Below are 26,815 nucleotides of genomic sequence, written 5' to 3'. Positions count from 1 at the left end.
TCTGATTATGTATTAAGCATAATGTTCTGATTACAACACTTATCTCTGATTGCTGTCCAAACAGCAAGTTGCCAAGGTGATGTAGAATGATGCCCTAGCTGTAGATGACCAAGACACCAATCAGCAGAAGATGACTTCAACAGGCTGAAGCAGCATATAACCAAATGTTCTTGCAGTTCACCAAGGAGCAGATTCGCCAAGTGAAGGAGGGCAGATCACATTTAGGAGCAGAGCAGATCGCATTTGCTGATGTGCGTGAGATATTAATTGATTTACTTCATCTTGAAGTACACACATATATATCTTCCTCTTGATGGTAGACCTCTAGGTCGGCTAGCAATAATTATATTTTATTTATTAATTATTTTCCTTAACACGTTTCATGAGAGGCACATCAAGTTGCGTGAGATATAGGGTCGTCCCTATTGGAGGGTGGCGTGTGAGAAAGGGCCCAGCCCTAAAGGGCGGATTCCAATGTTGCCTTAGGCAATTGGAATCCGCTCTTCACCCTAATTAAAACTAACACTCTGTACAATAAATATCTAGGTTAAAAAATGAAATAAGACAATCAATATAATAAGGAGCCTAGATAAAGGAGCCAAATCTAGAAACATACCTGAAACTAATGAATTTGGAACTGAAGCAGAGATAAAATAACCAAAATAAATACGTACACTGAAGTTGGAGAGAGGACTGACTTGACTGTGACAGAAAATAGATACCTAGAATCTGGAAATAAAAGCCGAGACAAATGCACTTTGTGAAAGCTGTGCAGAAATTCAGATTGAGGATGCAAGTTAGGCCTCAATCCTTCTGAAGCAGTGTTGAATCTTTAAAACTTCAGTGCCTGCAGAAAATGAGTTTGCCTGTTTCTATACCTGCAAATAGAAGACCTGGTGGTGCTGAGGAATACTGTTGGGTCTTGTTATGGCAATGGTGAATCGTTAAGGCTTCCTAGATTTCAATCAAGATCTGTTAATTGATTCAAGAATTTTGTGATAATTTGGAAGACACTCCAAGCAGCACATGCAACAGATGTGTAAATATCTGACCAAGTGGGGTAGAATTGTAATAATTGCCTGACAATGATGAAATGAATGCCTGAGATAATAGTTTGTGTAAGAATTAAGATTTAATTGTTGATGCAAGAGCTAGAGTAGCAGAGGTGTGACTGATGTAAAACAGAGATGTAATAGAGGCATTTCATGATTCTGTGTATTTAAGTACATGATCTTGGGATCTCAGTGGATGGAAGTGATAATTGGAATGACCTAGGGGTGATGTCCTTCTATAATTGAACTTGTTGGTGTGCATGTGGATGGGTAATGGTAACATTAGCTGGCTTAGGGCCAGAATACATATCAATTTGCAACGGAGAGGGTCAAGGCCATGATGGTGGCTTTGACTTGGGCAACGAAAATACTGATCTGAGCAGAAGTAAAATGATATTTGTGACTGATAAATAGAGTACAAAGTGTGCCAAATTGAACAAAATCATGTGCTAGGACTATGTTCCTAGGACCTCCACACAAATTGGTGTAAAATGAGAGAGAAAAGTGTAAGGGGATGCATTTTTCAAGTCTACAATATAATAACTTAAATTTTTAAGGGCAGGTTGTACTACTACAATTTTGAATTTGAAGGAATGCGACACCATTTTAATTTAGATTTTTAATGGAGGTTTTGACAAAAATTAATGGTGTTTGAATGCATTGTGCTAGATGAGTATACGGTTTTCTAATTATAGCAATTGAATTTGGATATTTAGGCAAATATTGTGCTGGATACGAAGCTGCTTTCTTCAGTTGGGACATACCAATAGAATCAAAATTTAAAGGCAATTTGTTTTGAAAGTATTGAATTATGAGATTATTCCTGTTGTACTGAGTAATCAAATGTATTTACAACTGATCCCAAGTCGGCCAAATCTTTGCATCAAGTGGTGCAATTTTTAGTATTATCGTTTATCATGATTATAGAGAAATGCAAAGATATATTTGGGATGCAAGTTGGGTACTTAGTGTTAGTTTTAATTAGGGTGAAGAGCGGATTCCAATTGCCTAAGGCAACATTGGAATCCGCCCTTAAGGGCTGGGCCCTTTATCTTGAAAGGGTAACGTGTACCCTTTATGGCTGGGCCCTTCTCACACGCCACTCTCCAATAGGGCCGACCCTATAACTCACACCTCATGATATGCCTCTCACCAAATGAAACGTGTCTAAGGGAAAAGAAATTAATAAATAAAATATTTATTGCAAGCCGACCTAGAGGTCTACCTCCAAGGGAAAGATATATATATATATATATGAATTAAGTCATTCATTTATCATACAAAAAAAAACGAATTCTGTCTGCAAGCAAGAGGTGTGAAATACATCAATATTAAGGCGAATATCTTCAGCAAAGTGCGAACTCCATCAGCTTCTCTCTAGTGTTATCTCTGCTGTTAGGAGAGTGCGAATTCCACAAGAGTGGTGTTCATTCATGCAAACATTAAGGCTAATTAAAATCCATTAGTCTACTCCTCATCATGTGAACTGACAATTGAAGGACCTGCTGTTTTGAAGTTGGTCACAGTCATTAGCTGAAGACATATATATCATCCATCTTCTATTCAAGGACAAATCTTTGGTTGCTATGTATACCTACTGGTTGGTGCAATAAAAGGCAGATCTGAAACTTGTTAAGAGGCATATCTGAGACCACTGGAAAGTTGAAGATGCTATCAGCCCTAAGGGTGAACTAAGATAAGTATTGTAATTAGAATATTGTTCATAATCCATAATCAGATTTGAGGATCTTTTCTGGCTGGGTTTTTCCTCCTAGGAGGTTTTCCCAGGGTAATAAGTGTCTTATTCAATTTTGGTTATGTTTCTGTTTGTTCCTAAATCTAAAACTTACTAAATCTAATAGTAAACTATCTAGGATAAAGGTTAATTCTGTTTTCTGAGTTTTCTATTAATCTGAAAGTGTAAAACTCAACATGGTATTAGAGCTCTAGGTTAGATTAACCTTCGAATTTCAGTAGTCTGCTATTTCCAGTTTGCTTTTTCATTTTCAGTCAGGTCAATGGGGCTGAAAGTTGAAGATAGGCTCGAAGGGAGTCTTAAATATGTTGCATGGAAGGTTCGCATCCTTCTTGCCCTCGAGGAAGATCTTCTTCAGTTCGTAGAAGAGAAAGATCTGACTGAGCCGACAGATGCAGAAGAGTTAAAACAATTCAAGAAGAATGCCCTCAAAGCCAGAAAGCTCATCATTGACTCAGTTAGAGATCATTTGGTCACCTCCATCTCTAAGTTCACTACAGCTAGAGAGATATTCAAACATCTAGAAGGTATTTATGAGATCAATAACCTCAGTAGAGCAATTGCATTAAGACAACAATTACTTCATATTAAAATGGCAAAGAAAGATTCAGTTATGTCTTACTTCATGAAGATCTTAGAACTAAAGGATCAACTAGGCACAATTGGTCATGACATTGGAAACAAAGATATTGTCATGATATCATTAAATGGTCTTCCAGACTCATGGGACTCCTTCATTCAATCCATAAGTGGGAGATTTGAATTCCCTACCTTTGATTGTCTTCGGAACGATTGCCTTCATGAGGAATCTCGCCTTGCCACAAGGGGAAAACTCGAAAGTCCTCAAGTGAATGATCAACATATGCTTGTAGCCCAATGTAAGAAAATGTGGTAATTGGAAAAAAAAATAATCCCAAGAGGAGTAGAGATTTCAGACCACCTAGCTCTCAGTATTCTTGGAAGAAGCCAAGAGATCTCTCTCGTGTTCGATGTTTCGGGTGTGACAAATATGGTCACTATGCTAAAGAATGTCAGAATGAACCCATGCAAAAAGAAGCCAACCTAAATGAAGTCTCAGAACAAAATGAAGACTTTTTATTCATCTCTGCCTTATCAAGCAGCATACCTTCAGATAGTAACACATGGCTGATTGACAGTGGTGCTTCCAGACACATCACAGGCTATCGTGAACATCTCTTAGACTTAGTAGAAAAGGATACCAGTTTACATGTGGTAATTGGTGACGATGCTTGATATTCGGTAAGAGGTTCTGGCACTACTTTAAATTTAGACTCTGGTATTTCACTTCACCTTAGTGATATCTTATTTGTTCCTAGAATTAAAAGAAACTTAATTTCTATTTCTGCTTTAGAAGATAAAGGTTATCAAGTAGCATTTTTTGAGGGTAAAGTACTTGCTTGGCCTAAGAAATCTAGTTTTAAATCTGCTCGTGTTATTGGAAATAGATATGATAGTTTGTATAAGCTTTCTTCTAACCCTGTTCAAGCCCTCATTAATGAGACCCCTGAATCCCATGAGCTATAGCATAGAAAGCTTGGACACTTACACTTTCAAGCTCTTCCCTCTCTTGGAAAGATAGTTAAAGGTATGCCTAAACTTAGTAAATTTCATGATGATTCATGTAAAGGTTTTGCTATGGGTAAAAATGTTAAAAGTCCTTTTCATAAAAGTGAAAGTAGAGCTAAAGAAAAACTAGAACTTGTTCATTTTGGTTTATGTGGCCCTATGTCTATAGCACCCCCTAGTGGATTTCTTTATTATGTAATATTCATAGATGATTTCTCTAGGAAAACTTGGATCTATTTCTTAAAGACTAAAGAATCTGATGAAGTCTTAAGTAGATTTAAAGAATTTAAGGCATTGGCTGAAAACATCTCTGGTAAAAGAATTAAATGCTTAAGGTGTGACAATGGAGGCGAGTATATGTCTGACAGTTTTTATGACTTCTGTATTGAGTCAGGAATTAAGAGGGAGTTTAGTGTTCCCTACAACCCTCAGCAAAATGGAGTTGCTGAAAGAAAGAATAGGACTATTGTTGAGGCTGCAAAGGCCATGATCTATGATCAAGATTTGCAGACCTTTCTTTGGGCTGAGGCTTCTAGAACAACGGTCTATATTCAGAATAGATGTCCCCATTGTGTTCTAAAGAATATGACTCTTGAAGAAGCCTTCTCAAGATCCAAACCTGACATCAGCCACTTGAGAATTTTTGGAAGTCTTGTATATGTTCATGTGCCTAAAGAAAAACGAACTAAGTTGGAGCCCTCCGGAAAGAAAGGAATGCTAGTTGGATACAGTGAATCCTCCTTCAGGATCTACATTCCAGGTCAAAGGTATGTTGAGGTAAGTAGGGATGTTACTTTTGAAGAAGACATTGCATTTAAGAAGTCAAAAGGTTCTCCTGTTATTGATGAGGCTAATGATAATCAAGATATGAATGTTGATACTAACCTTGAGATTCAAAGGGAGTCTGTTGTGCCTCCACCTCAAGAAGTGCATGATGACCCACTTGAGCCTATGAATCCCACAGATGTACCTGGTGACATTGTGGTTAGCAAAAAGAGGCCACTTTGGGTGAGAAACACCATTCAAGAAGCTGAAAGATTTGCAGCCCCCAGTGGTACCTTCAGAGAAAGCAAGAGACCTCAAGTATTCTCCAACTACGTTGCATTGATGAGCAATCTCATTGAGTCTGAGCCATGCAATGTTGAAGAAGCCTTGAACCATCATGCCTGGAAGTTAGCCATGGATGAAGAATATCAGTCAATCATCAAGAATGATGTCTGGGATATTGTGCTTAGACTTAAAGGTAAGTCTGTTGTTTCCTCTAAATGGTTATTTAAAATTAAACATAATGCCGATGGTAGTACTGAGAAATATAAAGCTAGATTTGTAGCTCGTGGTTTCTCTCAAAAGGAAGGCATAGATTATGAAGAAATATTTGCTCCTGTTGCTAGATATACTTCTATTAGAACTATAATAGCCATTGCAGTAGCTAAAGGTTGGAAGCTACATCAAATGGATGCTAAGACTGCCTTCCTTAATGGAGTCATTGAGGAAGAAGTCTATATTGAACAACCTGAGGGTTATGAGATCCATGAAAGAGAAACTCATGTTTGCAGATTAAAGAAAGCACTATATGGCCTCAAACAGGCCCCTCGAGCTTGGTATGAAAGAATTGATAAGTACTTGGTAAGCTTAGGGTTTTGTAAAAATGATGCTGATTCTAACATTTATTTTAAAGTATCTAATGATGAAATGCTAATTCTGGTTCTATATGTGGATGATTTATTTCTTACTGGTAAAGATGATCTCATCATTAGATGTAAGAAAGAATTAGCTTCAGAATTTGAAATGAAGGATTTAGATCTAATGCATTATTTTCTAGGTCTAGAAGTATAACAAAGACCTAACGAAATTTTCTTAAGTCAAGGAAAGTATACTATTGATATTCTGAAAAGATTTAGAATGATGGATTGTAAACCTATGTCTACTCCTATGGAATCTAACTTAAAGAAGTTGAGTGTTTCTGCAGCTAACTCTGATTCTGCAAATCCTTTTGAGTACATGCAGTTGATTGGATCATTGATGCATCTAGTTAACACTAGACCAGATATATGCTATGCAGTGAATGCCCTCAGCCAGTTCATAAGCATGCCTAAACATGTTCACCTTGTTGCAGCCAAACACATCCTGAGATACTTGCGAGGCACAGTTGGCTTTGGGCTGAAGTATCCAATGAAAAATCCAATCACCTTGGAAGGTTACTCAGATGTAGATTGGGTAGGAAGTGTAAAAGATAGGAAAAGTACTTCAGGCATCTACTTCAACTTAGGATCTACAGTGATTTCTTGGGCTTGCAGAAAACAGTCCTTAGTGGCACTAAGTACAACTGAAACTGAGTATATTGCTGCAAGTGTTGCTTCTAGGGAAGCAGTATGGCTTCGTAAACTTCTTGCTGGGTTGTTTGGATAACCTTGGAAACCCAGAGTCATTCATTGTGATAATCAGAGTTGCATAAAGATGTCAGTCAATCCAGTGTTCCATGACAGGTCAAAACATGTGGAAACTCATTATCACTTCATTCGGGATATGGTGCAAAGAGGTGCTATTCAGCTGAAGTATGTCAGCATTGATGATCAAATTGCAGATATCCTTACCAAGCCTCTATCCAAGGTGAAGTTTGTGTACTTCAGAGACAGGCTTGGGATTTCAGAAAATGAAACCTTGGTTGAGAGGGAGTCTCAACCTTAGTGATGCATTGTGTTGCATCAACTACCCTCTACGGGCAATGTAAGGTGGTAGTCTTCTCAGGGAGAAGAGTAATTGTTACCATCCTCTGCGGGCAATGTAAGATGGTCGAAAAGATCCTCGCCACCCTCTGCGGGCAATGTAAGGTGGCTCCAGTCTTTGCTTGTGTGCAAGATGGAAGATTTTGTTATGTAATTCCATTCTATGCTTGTGTGCAAGTGGAAGTCTACTATGTTCTGATTATGTAATCCATTCTTTGCTTGTGTGCAAGATGGAAGATAGTGACATTCTGATTATATTCTCTTCTCCCTAATTAAGAGGGAGTGTTAGTTTTAATTAGGGCGAAGAGCGGATTCCAATTGCCTAAGGCAACAATGGAATCTGCCCTTAAGGGCTGGGCCCTTTATCTTGAAAGGGTAACGTGTACCCTTTAGGGTTGGGCCCTTCTCACATGCCACTCTCCAATAGGGCCGACCCTATAACTCACACCTCATGATATGCCTCTCACCAAATGAAACGTGTTAAGGGAAAAGAAATTAATAAATAAAATATTTATTGCAAGCCGACCTAGAGATCTACCGCCAAGGGAAAGATATATATATGAATTAAGTCATTCATTTATCATACAAAAAAAAGCGAATTCTGTCTGCAAGTAAGAGGTGCGAAATACATCAATATTAAGGTGAATATCTTCAGCAAAGTGTGAACTCCATCAGCTTCTCTCTAGTGTTATCTCTGCTGTTAGGAGAGTGCGAATTCCACAAGAGTGGTGTTCATTCATGCAAACATTAAGGCTAATTTACATCCATTAGTCTACTCCTCATCATGCGAACTGATAGTTGAAGGACCTGCTGTTCTGAAGTTGGTCACAGTCATCAGCTGAAGACATATATATCATCCATCTGCTATTCAAGGACAAATCTTTGGTTGCTATGTATACCTATTGGTTGGTGCAATAAAAGGCAGATCTGAAACTTGTTAAGAGGCATATTTGAGACCACTGGAAAGTTGAAGATGCTATCAGCCCTAAGGGTGAACTGAGATAAGTATTGTAATCAGAATATTGTTCTTAATCTATAATCAGATTTGAGGATCTTTTCTGGCTGGGTTTTTCCTCCTAGGAGGTTTTCCCATGGTAATAAGTGTCTTATTCAATTTTGGTTATGTTTCTGTTTGTTCCTAAATCTGAAACTTACTAAATCTAACAGTAAACTATCTAGGATAAATGTTAATTCTGTTTTCTGAGTTTTCTATTAATCTGAAAGTGTAAAACTCAACACTTAGTTTGAATGTTTAAATGTGATAAGCATCCTATTTAACCAACTATATTTTCTGTTAAGATTAGATTAAAAAAATAAGCGGTTTATTTGATTCTGCAAAGTAATGGCTTTGTTGAAAGAAATGGAATGAAATAACTTTAATCTTCAAAGGAAGCTGTCTGTAAATGTTGAATGCAGATTCAAGAAATCAAAATGGCAAATTTTTCAGATGTTGATTTGTCTAGATTGGGTGTTACAAAGTTTGGGAGTTTCATTGTGGAAGTTATTGATCCTGTTGCTGATTACATGGAACTACTAGAGGTAATGATTGATGGATGGCCCTTGTTCTTTTATTTTTATCGGAGATTTGTGGTCATCTTAGATGCAGATAATCCAATTAGTTTGTTTATGTAGAGTGTCTTTGACTTTGAGCTCATAAAGAACCTCATAACTCGGCCAGATTTCAGGTAATTTAAATATCACTCTGCCATACTGTTCAAATACTTTTATGAAAAGCATTAACATAAATGCATGCAGAGATAGATAGTGAATGCTGGCAAGAAAACTTGTATAACATGCATTTATATATATGCTACTCAAATACACACACACACACACACACACATGCATGATCCTTTTATGTGGTACCTTGTGAGCTTAGGTGTATGTGTTGTCTGTTAAGAGTTTTTTTGTTGAGTTTGAGATTGAAACTAAATTGTTAAATGGATTGAGGTTTACTTGAGTATAATCTAATGAAATGTAATTAGTCAAGAAAGTTATTTACTTCTCTGTAAAATCTGATTGATATATGAATGCTTAATGTGATTAGCTGTTTCCAATTCGAAAGACTTATTGCTATTTTCATCATTTGACTTGGTCCTTGCTATTAATGGGTACAAAGCATGGCTTGAAAATGCATCTTGGTCATTTATAGCTTAGGAAATAGACTTTATAAGAATCATTCGATTAGCAGCCCTTTCCCATGAGATAGAAAGAAATACTTTAAACTAAAGCATAAAGAGTAAATATTAACGTCCAATTTATTTATTTCTTTTAATTGCCATGGGCAGTATTTTGTTATTAATTTTTACTTTTATTATTAGTTTTTTGATAATATACTGGGGGATCTATAAGGGCCCCCACCCAAGAAAGAGACTAAACCAAATACAAAGAAAGCTAACAAAATAACTGACAAACTATCAAAATGCTGGCTTAAGAAGAACCAACGAAAATCAAGGCCAAAGGCTTGCAGCCATCTAGAGGCAAAAGTAGGAAAAAAAGACAATCAAAATCTTCATAGAGGTTTGAAATCATCACAGTTATAGATTCCCCAACCATCGACACCAGACAAAGAACCAATCCCACAGTTAGAAATAGAAGAATCGATACCTAGAAAATAAACCCTATGAAGACTTTTCTCAAGCTTACACTCGAATCAATTACAAGCTAGAGACTACCAACTGCCCCTTGAATGAGTCACTGTCAAATCTCTCACCACCATTGATCAGGATTAAATTGGGAAAATATTGAAATCTAATTTTTCCAAAATTTTATATGTTTTAGTAAATTGCAATTTTGAGGGTCTTCGGTGCATTTCTGGACAAATATGGTGCCCGGAAATTTGGTTCTAGATTATTTGAATACCTTTCCAACGCATCAAACGGTTTGTAATTCGGAGCTAGGATGAGAAAGTTATGCCTTCTCAAAGTGGACTGAAATTTTATATTTAGTTTTTTGATAATTTTGATAGTTTTAATAGTTTAATTGTAATAAACATTATGATGACTCTTCATTTCAATTCCAAGGGATTTGTGTGACCCTTGGGATACATTCGACTTGTATAAACTCCAATTTTGAATAGAATGGAGACAGTTTTTGGTTTGCAATCTTCTTATTGTCAATTTTTGTGTTGAAATCTACAATACCGCAGGTATCACACTAGGTATTGTAATCTGGTTTTCATAAATCAGATCAGTGGTATCAGAGCGGGAACGCTCCTTTATGCCAATTTACACAAGGTCTTCCTACCAAAGATTAGGATTGGATACACAAGATTTGTCAAAATACCCACCTTTGAGACGCACACAATCGAAGATGTCAGACAATGATGTTAAGAAGTTGGTCGAGGAAGCTTTAAATAAGCAACGAGAGGAGATGATGAGTCAATTTTCATACCTCCTACAGAAGCAAAAACCCTCTGAATCTGAAACACCATTTCGTGGAAATACCCCTTTCAAAGTGCAGGTCAATTTCGACATCCCAAATTTTGAAGGAAAGGTCGATGCTGAAGCTGTTGATAACTGGTTATCAAAGTTGGATAGGTACTTTTCTGTAAATAATTTCTCAGATGCTGAAAAGATAACATTTGCTCTCCTCAAAGCTGAAACCCATGTGAAATTAGCATGGGAAACCAAAGTAGCAAATAAAGAACAAGAATCAGTTGCTGAAGATGGTTTTATACTATCTCTTGATAAGAAGCCCACATGGGGAGAATTTGTGGAATATATAAAAGAAGCCTACCTCCCGGAGGATGTATATGAACAAAAATACATAGAATGGCAGCTTCTTCGCCAAAGGAGGGATCAGTCTGTGCAAGATTACACCAATACATTCCATTCACTTTCAGCAAAACTCGGTATTAATGATTCAGAGAAGCATAGAATTTTGAAATATCGGAGTGGACTTCACAGGTATATTCAAACAGAGATGGATTTTTTAAATATTGAGACATTGGCAACTGCCTATAAATATGCTACAAAAATTGAAGAAAAATCCAAGCAAAAAGGGAAGAGGGACTACTTTGCAAACAACAAGCCAAGGGCTGAAGGTGGCAATAAATTTGCAGGGAAACAGGTGACCAAGGAACCTCATTCAAATTCACCCAAGAACACATGGTGGTCTACTAAAAAGACAGACACAGGCATGTGGTGTGAGATGCATAAGTCCCCAACCCATAATACAAAGGATTGTCGAAGTATTAAAAATTTGATGACAGAAATACGAGGGGAGGAAGCTGAACCTGAATCGTCACCAATAGATAATTCTAAGAAAGAGGAGAATGATTCCATCATAGAAGCAAACCCATATGCCGTAGTTGGAACTGCTAAAGTATTTCCCCGTGAAGATGAAGAGAGACTTTTTCATTCACAGATGTGGGTTGATGGAAAGCCTCTACATTTTATTGTTGATAGTGGGAGTCAAAAGAATTTGATCTCTAGGGAGACAGTCAAAAGATTAAATTTGAAAGTGACAAGACACCCACAACCATACTCTATGGGATGGGTGAATGAGGGACAAGATATTCAAATCAATCAACAATGTCGTTTGCCATATTCAATCAAGCCTTTCAAGGATGAAGTGATATGTGATGTAGCACCATTGGATGTATGCGATGTCTTGTTGGGGCAGCCATACATGTATCAGAGGCATGGGGTGTATGAGTCCAGGCCACGTAGTGTTACAATCAAGCTTGGTGAGAAGAGGTACCGAATACCAGAGGTATGTCCAACACAAACTACATCTTTAATTAGTGCTAAACAATGTAAACGCTTGATTGCTCAAACTGGAGCTTTTATTGTACTCATGATTCGCCCTGAACAAACAAAGTCAGTTGTTCTTAATACACATGCTAAGGTAACAGAGAATCAACAAAATCAAATAGATAAAATTTTGAAAGAATATCACAGTGTGTTTACACCACCAGTGGGAGTACCAACACACTGTCAAGTCAAGCACTCTATTGATTTAATTCCAGGCACACCGCTACCACATGAGCCAATATATAGGAGGTCAGTTTTGGAAAATAATGAGATTAAGAGACAAATTCAGGAGTTGATTCAGAAAGGACACATTCGTCCAAGTGCTTCACCTTGTGGAAGTCCAATTGTCCTTGCTAAAAAGAAAGATGGGACATGGAGGCTTTGTATTGATTATAGAGCATTAAACAAAATCTCTGTTAAAAATAGATATCCAATCCCTCGAATTGATGATTTGTTGGACCAACTTAGGGGGGCTAAATTCTTTACAAAAGTTGACTTGAAGTCTGGATACCACCAAGTACCAATTGATCCAGCAGATGTGTGGAAGACTGCATTTAAATCTAAGGAAGGTTTGTTTGAATGGTTGGTCATGCCTTTTGGCCTAACAAATGCCCCAGCCACATTTATGAGATTGATGAATGATGTGCTTAGGCCATTCATTGATTCTTTTGTAGTTGTTTATTTGGATGACATACTCATCTTTAGCAGAACTTGGTCTGAGCATTTGCAGCATGTTGAACAAGTTCTTTCAACTCTGCAAAAACACAAACTTTATGCCAACATTGAGAAGTGTTCTTTTGGTATGCAGAGTATTCAATACTTAGGGTATATCATTGACGTTGAGGGTGTTCATGTTGATCCAGCAAAGATTCAAATAATTCAAGATTGGCCATCCCCTAAAAATTTCACAGAGCTTCGCAGCTTCTTGGGCTTAGCCAACTTCTATCGTAGATTTGTGTTTGGTTTCTCACACATATCATGGCCTCTTAATCAATCACTCAGGGGTGGAGCACAAGCAAAATTTCAGTGGACAGAGGCACAACAACAAGCATTTGAGGAGTTAAAGAAAAGACTATGTTCAGCACCAGTATTGGTCCTTCCAGATCTACACCAAGCATTTGAGATAGAAACAGATGCATCAGATTATGCTCTTGGTGCGGTACTCACACAAAATGGGCATCCTGTTGCCTATCACAGTGAAACTTTTTCTGATACAGTACGTAAGTATCCCACCTATGATAAGGAGTTGTATGCCGTTGTTCAGGCTTGCAAACAATGGAAACACTATATACTGGGAAAAGAAACTGTTATACATACAGACCATAAACCACTCCAATTCTTGCAAACACAAGGAAAGCTACAAAATGATAGACTTCAACGGTGGTCAGTCTATTTACAACAATTTCACCTCAACATTCGTCATAAAAAAGGAAGCAGTAACAAGGTGGCAGATTGTTTGAGTAGGCCTCCAATTGCAGGTTTGACAATAGTGTTGGATTCATGCGGTCATCAATCATCCACTTGGGTACAACTATATAGTACTGACCCTGATTTTGCTAACATCTATAGTAATTTGGTAGAAGGAAAATCTGTCTCTGATTTTCACTTGCAGGATGGGTTTCTTTGCCATAATGGTCACATATGTGTACCCACCGAAGAACGGAAGAAAATGATATGGGAAGCTCACTACAGTCGTGTTGCAGGACATTTTGGTATTGGTAAGACTACTGCTATCCTTCAAAAGTATTTCTATTGGCCAAAAATGAAGCAAGATGTCATTTCACATATACAAGCTTGTGCAGCCTGTGCGATTGCAAAACCAGCAAACCGTAAGTTGGGTCTATACTTACCATTACCTATTCCTGATAAGCCATGGCAGTCTATTTCAATGGATTTTATGTCTGGGCTTCCAACTACCAGGTGGGGGCATGATTGTGTATATGTTGTGTTAGATAGGTTTTCTAAAATGGCTATCATGGTGGCATGTAAAAAGATGATTTCTGCAGAAGATACTGCCAAGCTATTTTTTGAACATGTGTGGGTTCATTTTGGTTTGCCAAAAACCATTATTTCTGATAGGGATAGCAGGTTCATCAGCAAATTTTGGTCTGCACTATGGGCTAAAATGGACACGAAACTGACAAAGTCCACAACATTCCATCCCCAAACAAATGGGCAGACAGAAGTGGTGAATCGAATGATTATTCATATTTTACGGATGTATCATTCAAAACATCCTCGCACGTGGGATGAAAGCTTACCCTATGTGCAACACAGCTACAACCATGCACTCCATAGTACTACAGGGCACAGTCCATTTGAGGTTTCTCTTGGGTACCAGCCATTGGCACCTATGGATGTAGCAATACCATCTCTACAGTCTAGTAGTCCATTGAATGGTGACAAGGAGGTAGATAAAGCAGAAAAATTCATTGATAACATTAGACACCTACAACAACAAGTTTATGAGATATTGGAGCAGAGTAATCAGAAGTATAAGGAAAGACATGATAAACATAGAACTCCCCATCAGTTTCAGGTTGGTGACAAGGTATGGTTACATTTTCAGAAAGAGCGCCTGCATGGACCAAATAGGAAGCTTCGACCTCTTCGTTATGGACCATACACTATTGTGAAACAAGTTGGTGAGAATGCTTTTGAACTTAATTTGCCATCCTTTTTGGGACTGCATCCAGTTTTCAATGTGGAGTTGTTGAGACCCTATTTTCCTCCTTTATTGGATATCTCCCAAGCTACTGAATACATTCAAGTTGCAGAGTTAAACCCCTCTACTATTGCTCCAGTCCAGTGTGACCATGTTACTGAAGCCATTTTAAAGACTTTGAGAAATCAGAAAATTCCTTTGTATCGGGTGGTTCGAGCTGGTCAGCATTCTCATCAAGGCAAGTGGCTTACTAAGGAACAAATTGAAGAACAATTTCCTCATCTGTTGCAGCAGATTAGTGCAATGGGGCCCATTGCCTCTTAAGGGGGGAGGAATGATCAGGATTAAATTGGGAAAATATTGAAATCTAATTTTTCCAATATTTTATATGTTTTAGTAAATTGCAATTTTGAGGGTCTTTGGTGCATTTCTGGACAAATATGGAACATCATCGATGTTTCTGAAATTTGGTTCTAGATTATTTGAATACCTTTCCAACGCATCAAACGGTTTGTAATTCGGAGCTAGGATGAGAAAGTTATGCCTTCTCAAAGTGGACTGAAATTTTATATTTAGTTTTTTGATAATTTTGATAGTTTTAATAGTTTAATTGTAATAAACATTATGATGACTCTTCATTTCAATTCCAAGGGATTTGTGTGACCCTTGGGATACATTCGACTTGTATAAACTCCAATTTTGAATAGAATGGAGACAGTTTTTGGTTTGCAATCTTCTTATTGTCAATTTTTGTGTTGAAATCTACAATACCGCAAGTATCACACTAGGTATTGTAATCTGGTTTTCATAAATCAGATCAACCATCCTTAAATCCTCACTGAAGGCTCTCACATCTTGTAGACTCTGACAGAACATTGATTTCCTTGTTATAAACGCATAACATTGAGTGAGTCATTGGTTAGACTCAATTGATATCTAAGTTGTTACTTGTTAGATTTGTAGAATATCTAAGTTATGTGATAGATTACATGTTGCAAAGGCCAATAATCACTATGGAAGTGGAACCATTCCCATGTATGACTACTCATCTCCTGACAATTGCATAGTGTTGAATTGTTTGTTGGCAGTTGCCTAATCTGCTAGCAGATGACTTGGCATAGTGTGAGCCTTGCAGTTGCCACCTAGACTGTTGCATCACCTAATTGTCCAGATCCAAAAGTGGTACACTTAAAACATGGTAAGAAGTGGTGTGAACTTTGTGGTTCGGCCTAGACGTGTGGTGGAGCATGTTAAAGTCAACATAGAAACCACAAAAGGTTTGGTGCAAGTATGTTTATTGCAGAAGTGTCCAAAAGTGGTACACATAAAACATAGTAAGAAACGGTGTGAACTTTTTGGTTTGGCCTAGAGGTGTGCTGGAGCATGTTAAAGCCATCATAGAAATCACGAAAGGTTTATTGCAAGTATGTTTATTGCAGAAGTGTTCAATCTCGTGCAGAGTGCTCTGCACCATTGGTGGAATATGCGTGGCACTTGTTGGAGACAGATTGATGATCCTTGTGTTGTCATGAGCATTTGTTGCAGATCATAAAAGTGTTCCCATAGTTACCACAAGCCATGATAATGGTCTTAGGATTACCGTAAGAACTTTGTTTGGTAGATCCTCCTAGATCATGGAGTTAGCTAGATTTTACAATAGAAGTTTGAAATCTGGAAAACATTAAAAAAACCTTAAAATTATTTGAGAGATTGCTAAAAAAATTCATTTGTACATTGTCATACGGTTGGTGACAAGAAAATACTAAGGTTTTGAGTGCACTTCAGTGTGAATCTACGTTACCCGGGGACGCGTCCCCAGGCTAAAATCCCCCTTCCCCGTACCTGGGACGTTTCGGGGACTTGGGGATGGCTAGGGGACGTCCCCTTGCTGTCCCCAAAATTGCAAAATCTGTGGGAAACGTCCCGGAAACTTGGGGACGACAGTGATTCTCAAAGGGGATGTCCCCCCATCCCCAATATGGTTGGGGACATCTGTGATGTCCTCTAACCATCGCGGGGACAGCCAGCCGTCCCCCTTTTCCCAGCACATTAAAAAAAGAAGAAAAAACTCAAATGCTCAAAAAAAACATTTTTTAATCTTGTTATGAGTCTGTAAAACTGGATTTTCACTAATATGATGCGTAAACATGTCTCAATCACTTCCAAAAGCACTTAGAAATAATGAGCAGCAGCCTGGTAATAAATTTCACAAACACTTAGAACTCTGTAGTATGTAAAAAAGTGGTTTCAGGTCTGCAATATTAGACTAATCACTGATATGAAAGGTAAACAAATCGGAATCATAGCCAAAAGCACTCAGGAATATGAATAACAGCTTGGTAATGAATTTCACAAACACCCAAAACTTTGTACTGCATAAAGAAGTGGTTGTAGGTCATAATAGTAATGGAAGACTATCAAAATATCCTCCAACTAGAAAGAAACAATGAACTACATGCAAACAAGTGCTGGCATATTGACAATGAATTTTCAATTATGAATGCATATTGAGTATTGACAATGAATTCTGAATTATGAATGCATATTGGGAATTGACAATGAATTCTGAACACAATTGTGGTATGTTAAGGTTCTATAATGTACATATAGCTTCTTTATGCATGTTTTCATATGAATATAATGTATATATACATGCTTTATCTATTTTCCATATGAACATTTAAAATTTCCCTATATATTTAAAATTTTCCCTATATTTTATATAGCCACCCCCTTTGCTGCCCCCTCACCATCCCCAAAATTGGCAAAAGTTTTTGCTGTCCCGGAAACTCGTCCTGCCATCCCCTGCCATCCCTGTCCCGGAAACTCGGGGTAACATAGGTGTGAATTGCTTAGTGTTCACAGAGGAGTGCAATTTTTGAGCAATGGTGTTTGCAGCAAGATGATATTTATAGTGTGTGTGATTGAGAATGTTTTCTTTCTGCTTGAAAACCACCTTCCACATGGCTCTTGATAGTGCCAAACAACTTTCTCTCATAGCTGTAGCTTTGCAGGTTGTTTGCAAACTCTGAAATACAGTTCATGTAGGAACCCTCACTGCCTTTGTTAGAAATTTTTAAAACACACTTTCTTTTGATGCTTCTGTTGCATTTTTCTGTTCCTGGTGCTTTTTATCCGTCATGAAAAGGTGCATCCACCATATTTAGGCTTCTTGGAACTTGTCTTTGACCATGTGTTGAGTGAGCAGGTTAAAGGCCAGCTTGGTGCTTCAGTTGGGCTGCATGATGGGCAGTCTAGGTGTATTTGTTATTGCATCAAGGCCGCTCAAATACATTCCCTATGAAATGGTATATTTCATTGGAAGAGCCGAGGGAGGTCTCATCAATTTCAGAGATGTCTATTATAGAGTATGAACTTAAATTTCCTTGATATAACTTCCACAACTTTGAGAGTTGGTGAACTTAAATTACTAGATGTGATAACATCATTTGAACATCATGTATTAAATAATATTAATGTGATGACATATAGTAGTATAAAAGACATCATATTTGAGTTAATAGACTAACACTTTTGAACATATTAAAAACAAATAACTTCATCTTCAAGTTATGGAAAATGTGTATAACTATAAACTCATTGATTGATGCACAAGTTATTAGAGAGGAGAAAAAGTGCCCTGTTTATATAAATGTTTGTTTGGATAGGACTTTCATTTGTTATTACATGCTCAAATAGAGTCTCCTCTATTGCATTTGTGTCCTATATCAAATGTTTATGAGAATATTTAAACATTGTATTTAATTAAATAATAATGTAATATAATAAGAAGTAGTTTAATAGCATAATAAAAAAAGATATTAATATTCTTCAAACTAATTGAATTTGCCTGCTCAAATTTTGTCATTGATAAATTTGTTTCGAATTTTTTCCTTGCTGAATGGAATACACTGTAGGGCCCATTGGAAATAAGATCAGCCATAGAATGAAAATGAACACAAAATAAAGAAGCAAAAGTAAAGAAAACAAAACGAGTAAAAAGAAAATCTGCAAATGAAGAAAACAAAGCAAGGGAAATCAAACAACAAATGAAATTAAAAAAAACTGGAGATGAGCATTCATCATTCAAGTGTTGACGTGCTGTATATTGACGGAAAAACATCAATCTGTTTTCTTCTAAGTACTTGTGCCAGATTGTGTTATTGCCCAAGCCAATGGTGATAAACACTATAGATTATTTTCCAATCATCTGTTTTTTGTTACTTTGCATATTAGTACAGTTTATGTGTATATAAACTTTTTCTGCTTTATGAGCCAATCAACTCATTCGTAAATTTGTCATTGCCATCCATTGTTTAAGTGTTAGTATGTATGTCAGGGGAATAATTCTCATGTCTCTGTTGTGATAGATTTTCCATTCTATGGATGCAGTTTCAAATTTGATGCTATGAATGCTGTGACTGGTGCCTATGCAAAACCTATCTTTGTGGACAGACTTGGAGCAATTTCTGTAGGTTAAGTTCCTTGTTTTCTAGTCAGTAACTAAATATACAAGATAATATAGTGTAGTTTTGATGGCAAGTTTTATAGTTGTATCACTTGTGATTTTTTCAAAGTAAGAAGGTTGTTTACGATTGAGCTGTTTGTTGCAGGATTCCATATGCAATGGAATTCCTTTACAAGATTTTGGAAACCTACACCCAGATCCTAACTTAACGTAAGTATTAGGCTTTTTTAAAAAAATTTGATAGGTAAGAGTATTAACCACTGAAGTCCTTTATATGACAAACAGATATGCCAAGGAGTTGGTAGATATTATGTATGGAGGGGATACACCAAATTTTGGAGCTGCTAGTGACGGTAAGTATTGCCTTTCATATAAAATTGAGATAATCTGCAGTATTTTGAATATTGTGGAAAATATTCAGGATTAAGGCTTTTGTTATTTCAAAAAAATGTGCCTTTTGTTCCTCTATTTGTGATGTATTATATGCGAAAAATGGAGAGGTATATTTGCAAGATAGTCTTTGACCAGTAGCATGGGACACTGTTAAATAAGTGATGAGAATCTTGGGGCATGCAATACATGCTTCTTTTAATATTGAAATGCTATAAATTATTTGTCATTGGAACCTCCAACAGGGCTAAATTTTTTGTGGTGGATAACAAAACCTTTAAATTCAGCAAGTTGTGGACAACATAGTTTCAGACCATACCACTCTACTTAAGAAATGAAAGAATCTTAGTTACTGAAAGTAACACTGTTTGAAGATCCCTTCACATATAATAAATGAAATCACATCACCATAAGTAAACTCATTTTAATCAATACCTAGTATAAGTTGCTCAATAATCCACTTATGTTTCTAGGTAAGTTAAAATTTGATTGAAAAATTTACCCATGCATCTCAAGATAAGAAGTTGCAAAGACTGTAATCTTATTAGTTCCTGCCAAGGTAGGAAACTATTGCATCCATTCAATCCAAATTTTCCATTAGTTTAGCCAATCAATGTACAGAATTAAAAATTTGAACAACATTTCTAGGGTTTATAATTGAATTTCTTATTTAATAATTTCAAGAAAAAATATTTATCTCTCTTCTTATTGATTTTAGTAGTTTTAAAATCAATTCATTATTTTTTTTTCTATATTACATATCAATCAATGCATTTAATTTTTTGGATCAAATTTCTGTTCTAACGTCATCAAATCTCTACATTAAATAGATAACTATTATATTGAATACGAAAATCCTTTTCCGACCAGGAATTTTCATTTGCACATTATTCTCACGAGATGAAATAATTTAATCCAAACAAAGTAAAATAAAAGCAGCTTCAACAGCCGAGGGAAGTTGGCCACGTGGGACCCTTTTTGCCACCCTTTTTGCAAAATAATAATTAGCCACAACCATTTATCTTAGTTGAATTAAAATATAAATTGGAATTATTTTAAAATATTATCTTTATAAATATGATCTAAAAAAATCTTATTTTATGTTTATTTTTGAAATTTTAATATTTTCTTATTATTTGAAATAACTATTTTTCTTCATATTTAACATTTTTTTTTTAATTTTTATTATAAAATATCATTTTAAATTTTTTGCCCTATACACTCTTTTCAAAATAATTAAATTTCTCAAATATAGAAGTACAATGTCACCTTATTTGTTAGTGATAGTGATTTTTTTCATGATAGTATTTATATTATAATAAAATTAATGGAATGCATTTAAAATTAACCATGAAAAAAGAAATAATTAAATTTCTCAAATATAGAATACAATGTCACCTTATTTGTTAGTGATAGTGATTTTTTTCATGATAGTATTTATATTATAATAAAATTAATGGGATGCATTTAAAATTAACTATGAAAAAAGAAACAAAATCTTCATTTTTAAATAGATAACTCTAGAAATTATCAAGAAGGAAGAATAATAAATGTGGAAAAAACTAAACACGAATTACCTTGATTTCAAAACAATATTAATAGAAATTTTTGTGTAATTATGTCTATAGACATCAAATAAAAGCTAACCATTTAAATAAAATAATTTAAAGGTAAAATAAAATAACTATTAAGTAAATTAAAAATATAAAAAAACTTTCATGCTGGAATTAGATTATTAAGTAAATTAAAAATATTAAAAAACTTTCATGCTGGAATTAGATCATGTTCTAGTTTTTGATCTTAAAATATTGTCAAGAAAATAAAAAATGATTATTCAAGTAAATGTAAAAAGGAAGTAAAAATCTAGTATTTTTTACTTATTCCACTTAAATCACAATGCCTCAATATAGTAGTTTAATTAAAATTATTTAATAACAAAAAATTTAATATAAAACATACTGAATTTATTTGATTATTAATTTATTATTAATCAAGATTATCAACTAATAAAGTTTTCATTTTATTGAAGAATGTTACAAAAGTATGGCCAATATTTAAGCTTTTAGTTTTTTCAATGTATTAATTATATATTAAACAATAGACTATTCTCAAATACTTAACGATTACTTCACCATTTTGTATGATTTTGTACTAAGTTGCCGAATCAGGTATGGGTACAAGAACGGGACGTAACCGGCAGAAATTGTTTTTGGGGTTGGTTACATTTTCGGTATATATATATATATATATATATGTACATTGTATGTATATATATATGTAGCAAAAAAATAGAATTAAGTTTAGAATGTCATATACCAATACATATGCTAAACAAAACCATGAAAAATTTCAAATTTTGAAACATAACATATTAATTTAAATTTAGTTTTCAATATCAAAAAGATCAAACTAGAATCACTAAACATTCGGCATCTAAAAATGCGAACCTCGGATGTACCCATAGGAGATTCATTTTAGAACCCGACTTCGGTATGTTTCCTACCTAGAATCACCGGAAAAATCCCACGATTCTGCAAGTTAGATTTTCTATATAGATTTAGAAACTTTCAATATTATTCCATCTATTTCTCTCTAATCTTATGTATCTTAGATTTAAATATTTTACTTTAGATTTAAAATATTTTATAATATATTTTTATTATATTTATTTGTATTATTTAAGAATTATTTTATTGAACAGGAAAAACATTTCAAAGGACAACCATTTTCAAATTTTCTTTAAATAAATAAAAATACATTATTCTCTACTTATTCTAATTTTTTGTTTTTATTTAATTAATAAAGAAGTTTGCTTTATTAATAAAAATTTAATAAAGTTGTATTTAAATTTAACTATGAAAAAATGAAACAAAATCTTTATTTTTAAATAGAAAACCCTATAAAATACCGAGGAGGGGCAATAAATGAGAGTAAAGAACTAAAAAATAATTGTAGAATATTCTCTCTTTATCTTGGTATATATCTCTCTCCCTCCTCTATCTCCTATTCCTCTCTCCCTCTCTCCATATCTATTTGTATATCTCATCACTATTTATTTGTATCTATGTTTATCTCTTTTCCTCTCTCTCTTTCTCTCCCCATCTATATCTTCTTATATATCTATCCCTCTATTACTCTATCTTTTTATATCTCTATGTCTCCCTCTTCCTCTATATCTCTCTATCTACCTATCTCCCTCCATCTTCCTCTCTCCCCTCTATCTCTAGAAATGTCTCCCCCCCCCCCCTCTCTCTCTCCCTCCCATTCCCCCTTCCCAGATCTCTATATCTATATCTCTCTACCTATCTATCTCTATCTCTCCATATTTCTTTTTCCTTATTTTCAACTCTATAGTAACCACACTATTGACAGGAACTTGACGCATTGCGTCTCTTGTTGAAGTTACAATACTCGCATCTTTTTAATATCTAAATACTATTAATTAATTTAACTATTTTTAATTGGAACATCCAAGAGGGCTAATTTTGTGGTGGATAACAAAACCTTTAAATTCAAGAAGTTGTGGACAACACATTTTCAGACCATGGTACTCTACTTAAGAAATAATAGAATCTTAGTTATTGAAAGTAACATACCATGGAAGATCCCTTCACATATAATGGAATCAAATCATCATTTGTAAACTCATTTCAATCAATGCCTAGTATATGTTATTCAACAATCCACTAATGTTTCTAGGGAAGAAAAAAATTTATTGAAAAATTTACCCATGCATCTCAAGATAAGAAGTTGCAAAGAATGTAATATTATTTCTGTAATTATTTATTGAAGTTTATAATGGAGAGGCATGACTTTTAATATAACAAGTTAATAAAAGGATTGAGTATGCACTTAGAAAGCAAGTGACCTACTTATGGTGTGCATAGGAGATCCCTCTAGTACCATAGTAGATCTACTGTAATAACAAAAATGTTAATATTTGAAAGGAAGTAGAGTTATGGAATATGCTTTCTACACTAGTCTATGAGAGGAAGCATGTGCAAAAATTAAATTGATTATATATTTAAAAGGATATAAACACAAAAGTAATATACCATAACACTGATTTATGTGGAGAAAACCCTTACGGGAGAAAAATATTCACACTCCAAAGAAAATCAATGTATTATTCAATAATCAATGGTTACTATACACTTGTAGAGTCTACACCTTTATAGGAGTATCACCAATAAGATATTTGAAGCAATTCTGGCAGCATAACAATACCTACAAAACTCACTATATAAATTCCATCTCAAGCATCTAATAAATAGGAGAAACAATATATGAAACCATCAAATGGTAATTAGGAAACCATAAGCTGAAACCAGCCAAAATGTGGTGTTCAAATCCCTAGTCAAAATCCAATGCTCTAATCTCAAAATGAGTCCATAGTCTAAAAATAGTATTTTCCTTGCATCAGTCATATTCCACTCACCAACTGGGGTGCTCCATTATCTCCATTCGAAGGTGCCTTATGATGTGCCATAAATTTGTCAACAAGTGTAACTCCTTATAGCTCTCTTATGTATATTCATGTTGTTGTGATATGTTTTCTTTGGTTAATGTTCATTTCAACATTTTTTGGTGCCAAAATCAACCTCTAAGAGCCCTTGAATATTGTATTTTTGTGTTCTATAGCCCATTTTATTTTTGGTTCTTAAGACTAGGATGCAAGGTGGAGACACCATTTCTTATAATATGAAATATTTTTTATTCACCAATCAGTAGGGTTTTCTTTTTAGCTACTTTGTAATACATTTTATCTATATTATGCTATTTTTTGGTAGAGCTCAAAATTCTATTTTATGTTTTAATTTTAATTAGGAGATCTTGGGATAATGCCATAATAGGCATATTAATGCCATATTTATGAGCTGGCGTTATGCACACAGTATGATGAGGAAAGATGTTCTTGCACTGGCATGTCACTTCCCTTTTAAGGAGCATTCACGAGAGGAACATTTAGAGCACCAAATGTCCTTATGTGCGAGCAAGTAGTTGTAGGATTTGATATATATGAATGCACTCATCTGCTAGTATCTATTTTGGCATGTAAGCATATAGATCAGCAACTTGTACTACATGGAAAATGCATATCCGTATTCTCCTCTACTTTTTCCATCCATCAATGGAAAGTATAATGGAAACAAAAAAAGATTTTCCTAAACACCATAGTGGCAACCAAATCCTTGTGCTTCTAGTGAGACATAAGGGTGGAGAGATCACATAAATTCTACCTCTAGTCAAAGGGTTTGATTGGAGTTGAAAGGTTTGTATTCCATTTTGCAACACACATCCTTTTCAATCAAATTAAACCCTTTTGAGTGGTGGTAGGAGCTGTGTGATATTCCACAACATTGTTTCACTATGAGACACATCATTGAGGATTTTCCTTGATACTAACATAACTAGTATAATGACTTGTAGTATTCTCATGCTAATGAGACAACACTTTATCATGTTGCCCACCTCCTTGTATATCATGTATACAAATAGTTTCAATTGTTGCTTTAGAAGGATCTTTGTGTAGGTAGAACCACTTGGCTTAGTTTGAGAAATTAAAGTATGGATGCACTACTAGGATTTCTTTAACATCTCAAAAGCTTCTTGTTGCACTTTTATTATTCCTTTTCCTAGCGATGCTTCTAGTAGCATATCTATGCACACAAAATTATGGATGAATTTCTTCTAATAATTTATATGGCCAATAAAAATACTTGCACCTCTTTAGGCATCTATTATTTCAAGCTATATATTGCCAATTATTTGAGTCCACCTTCATCCCTTCCTTGCATATCACATACTCCTATAGAGTTCCAAATATTATCACAATCATACATATCTTCAAGTTTAGTGAGGTTTTAGCAAAGCATTGTTCAAACATTGGGTGCGGGGATTTGATGTGGTCCTTCAAGTTCTTGTACACCATTCAAAATTCAAACTATACTTGGCAAAAGTAGTGGATGGAATGTTTAAAGGATTTCATTATGATCCATGAGGATATGATTGATGCATCTTTAGACCAAAGCAATCATACGATAGGAAATGCATCTCCATTCTATTCCAAAGGTGGTCTTGGATTTGTCTTTTAAAATATAAAATTGATGATGGCGTAAGAATGCATGATCAAATATTTATGGCTCACCTTGCAATGCCTTCCAAGATCTCAATGATTGTGTGTGAGAAAGGGGATTGTTACACACACTTCATTAATTGTGCTAAAGGTTGTAGAATTTGAATGCATGAATCTTTGATTCTTTTGTAATTAAGATTATGTTTGAACTCGTTCAATCTATCTCCTTGATCATGAAAAACATTTAATTTAATCTTCCTCTTTCACCTTTCTGCAAAAATTTAGGTTCATATAGTTGGGCCACACCTTTACTAGTTAGGCTCTAAACTTTTGTTTAATTTTTATGTATCTTAGGGAAAATGCAAGTGTTTTGACAAATTCACCATTGATCCAATAGTCTCCAATTGTTTCCATTTAGGTAGCTCTCTAATGCTTATTTTGATTTTAATCGGATTATTGGAGTGTAGGGGTTGGTTGTAGTATACCACAGTGCCCTCTTGTTTGTCACATAACACCCTTTTCCTAGTAGTTGATTCCAAGCTTTAGACAATGCATTTCCTCCTTTTGTGGGTCCTTGCTACTGCATGTTGCAATTTTTTGCTATTTATCTACCAATAACTTGGCTTGTGTGCTTTGCACTACTTGCCTTGCTTATGCTCTTTCTCCTTGGGGTTGAGATTATTGTGCATTTCTTGGACCCAATCCTCCATTTGGCCATCAATAGATAGCATTGGAACTCAGTTTTGTCAGAAGGCAATGAACAACTAAGGACAAGAGTTGTTAAATGAAAATGTGACAACCTTTTTTTACACCCACTTAGTAGTAGTGTTGTAGTTTTCATTGATTTAAAATGCAGAAAGCCATGTTGCTAGTGTGACTAAAGGTTATTCACCCACAATTGTATTGGTAAATCATAAATGTCGAGTGTCTAATTAAGCAGGAAATTTGATAAATCAATCAAACCCTAAATATAAGAGCTGAGATTTGACAATGTAAGGTGTAAAAGTGTTTAGCTCTTTGGCAATGTTGGGTTCTCGATGTTGTTGAATTGATTGTGCAAAGCACTTGACAATTGGATATTATCTTGATATTGGATCTTGGTTGAAGATTATTTGGATTTGATTCTTGATGTCTGCTGTGTTAGTGGACATGAATTGTCTAGCCTTTGTGATTCTATCCTCTGCTATTATAGATGGTTGAAACTTGGGTTATTGCAAATTATAACTAATTTGGGAGCTAGTGGTGCTAAGGAGCACCTCGTGGTTTTGTTGTAAGGGGAGTGAAGTATGATTTTTTTTGGCTCCTAGTTAGAAACTTAGACCCCATTGCTGATTTTAT

At 35.2% G+C, this 26,815-nt stretch overlaps 1 protein-coding gene across 1 annotated transcript in view; it reads left to right on the top strand.

The window, feature by feature from the left end:
* The window catches only part of LOC131075075 (phosphoglucomutase, chloroplastic), a 41,323-nt gene that overhangs the window by 7,509 nt on the left and 6,999 nt on the right, over positions 1–26,815 (top strand). The window contains exons 9-13 of the mRNA XM_058011879.2: positions 8,538–8,660; positions 8,754–8,806; positions 18,936–19,014; positions 19,157–19,221; positions 19,297–19,364. Coding sequence (XP_057867862.2) covers positions 8,538–8,660; positions 8,754–8,806; positions 18,936–19,014; positions 19,157–19,221; positions 19,297–19,364 — 388 coding nt within the window. The remainder of the gene's footprint in view (positions 1–8,537; positions 8,661–8,753; positions 8,807–18,935; positions 19,015–19,156; positions 19,222–19,296; positions 19,365–26,815) is intronic.

This window comes from Cryptomeria japonica, chromosome 3 (genome assembly GCF_030272615.1).
Source record: "Cryptomeria japonica chromosome 3, Sugi_1.0, whole genome shotgun sequence".
NCBI lineage: Eukaryota > Viridiplantae > Streptophyta > Pinopsida > Cupressales > Cupressaceae > Cryptomeria > Cryptomeria japonica.
This window is presented reverse-complemented; position numbering and strand designations above follow the sequence as displayed.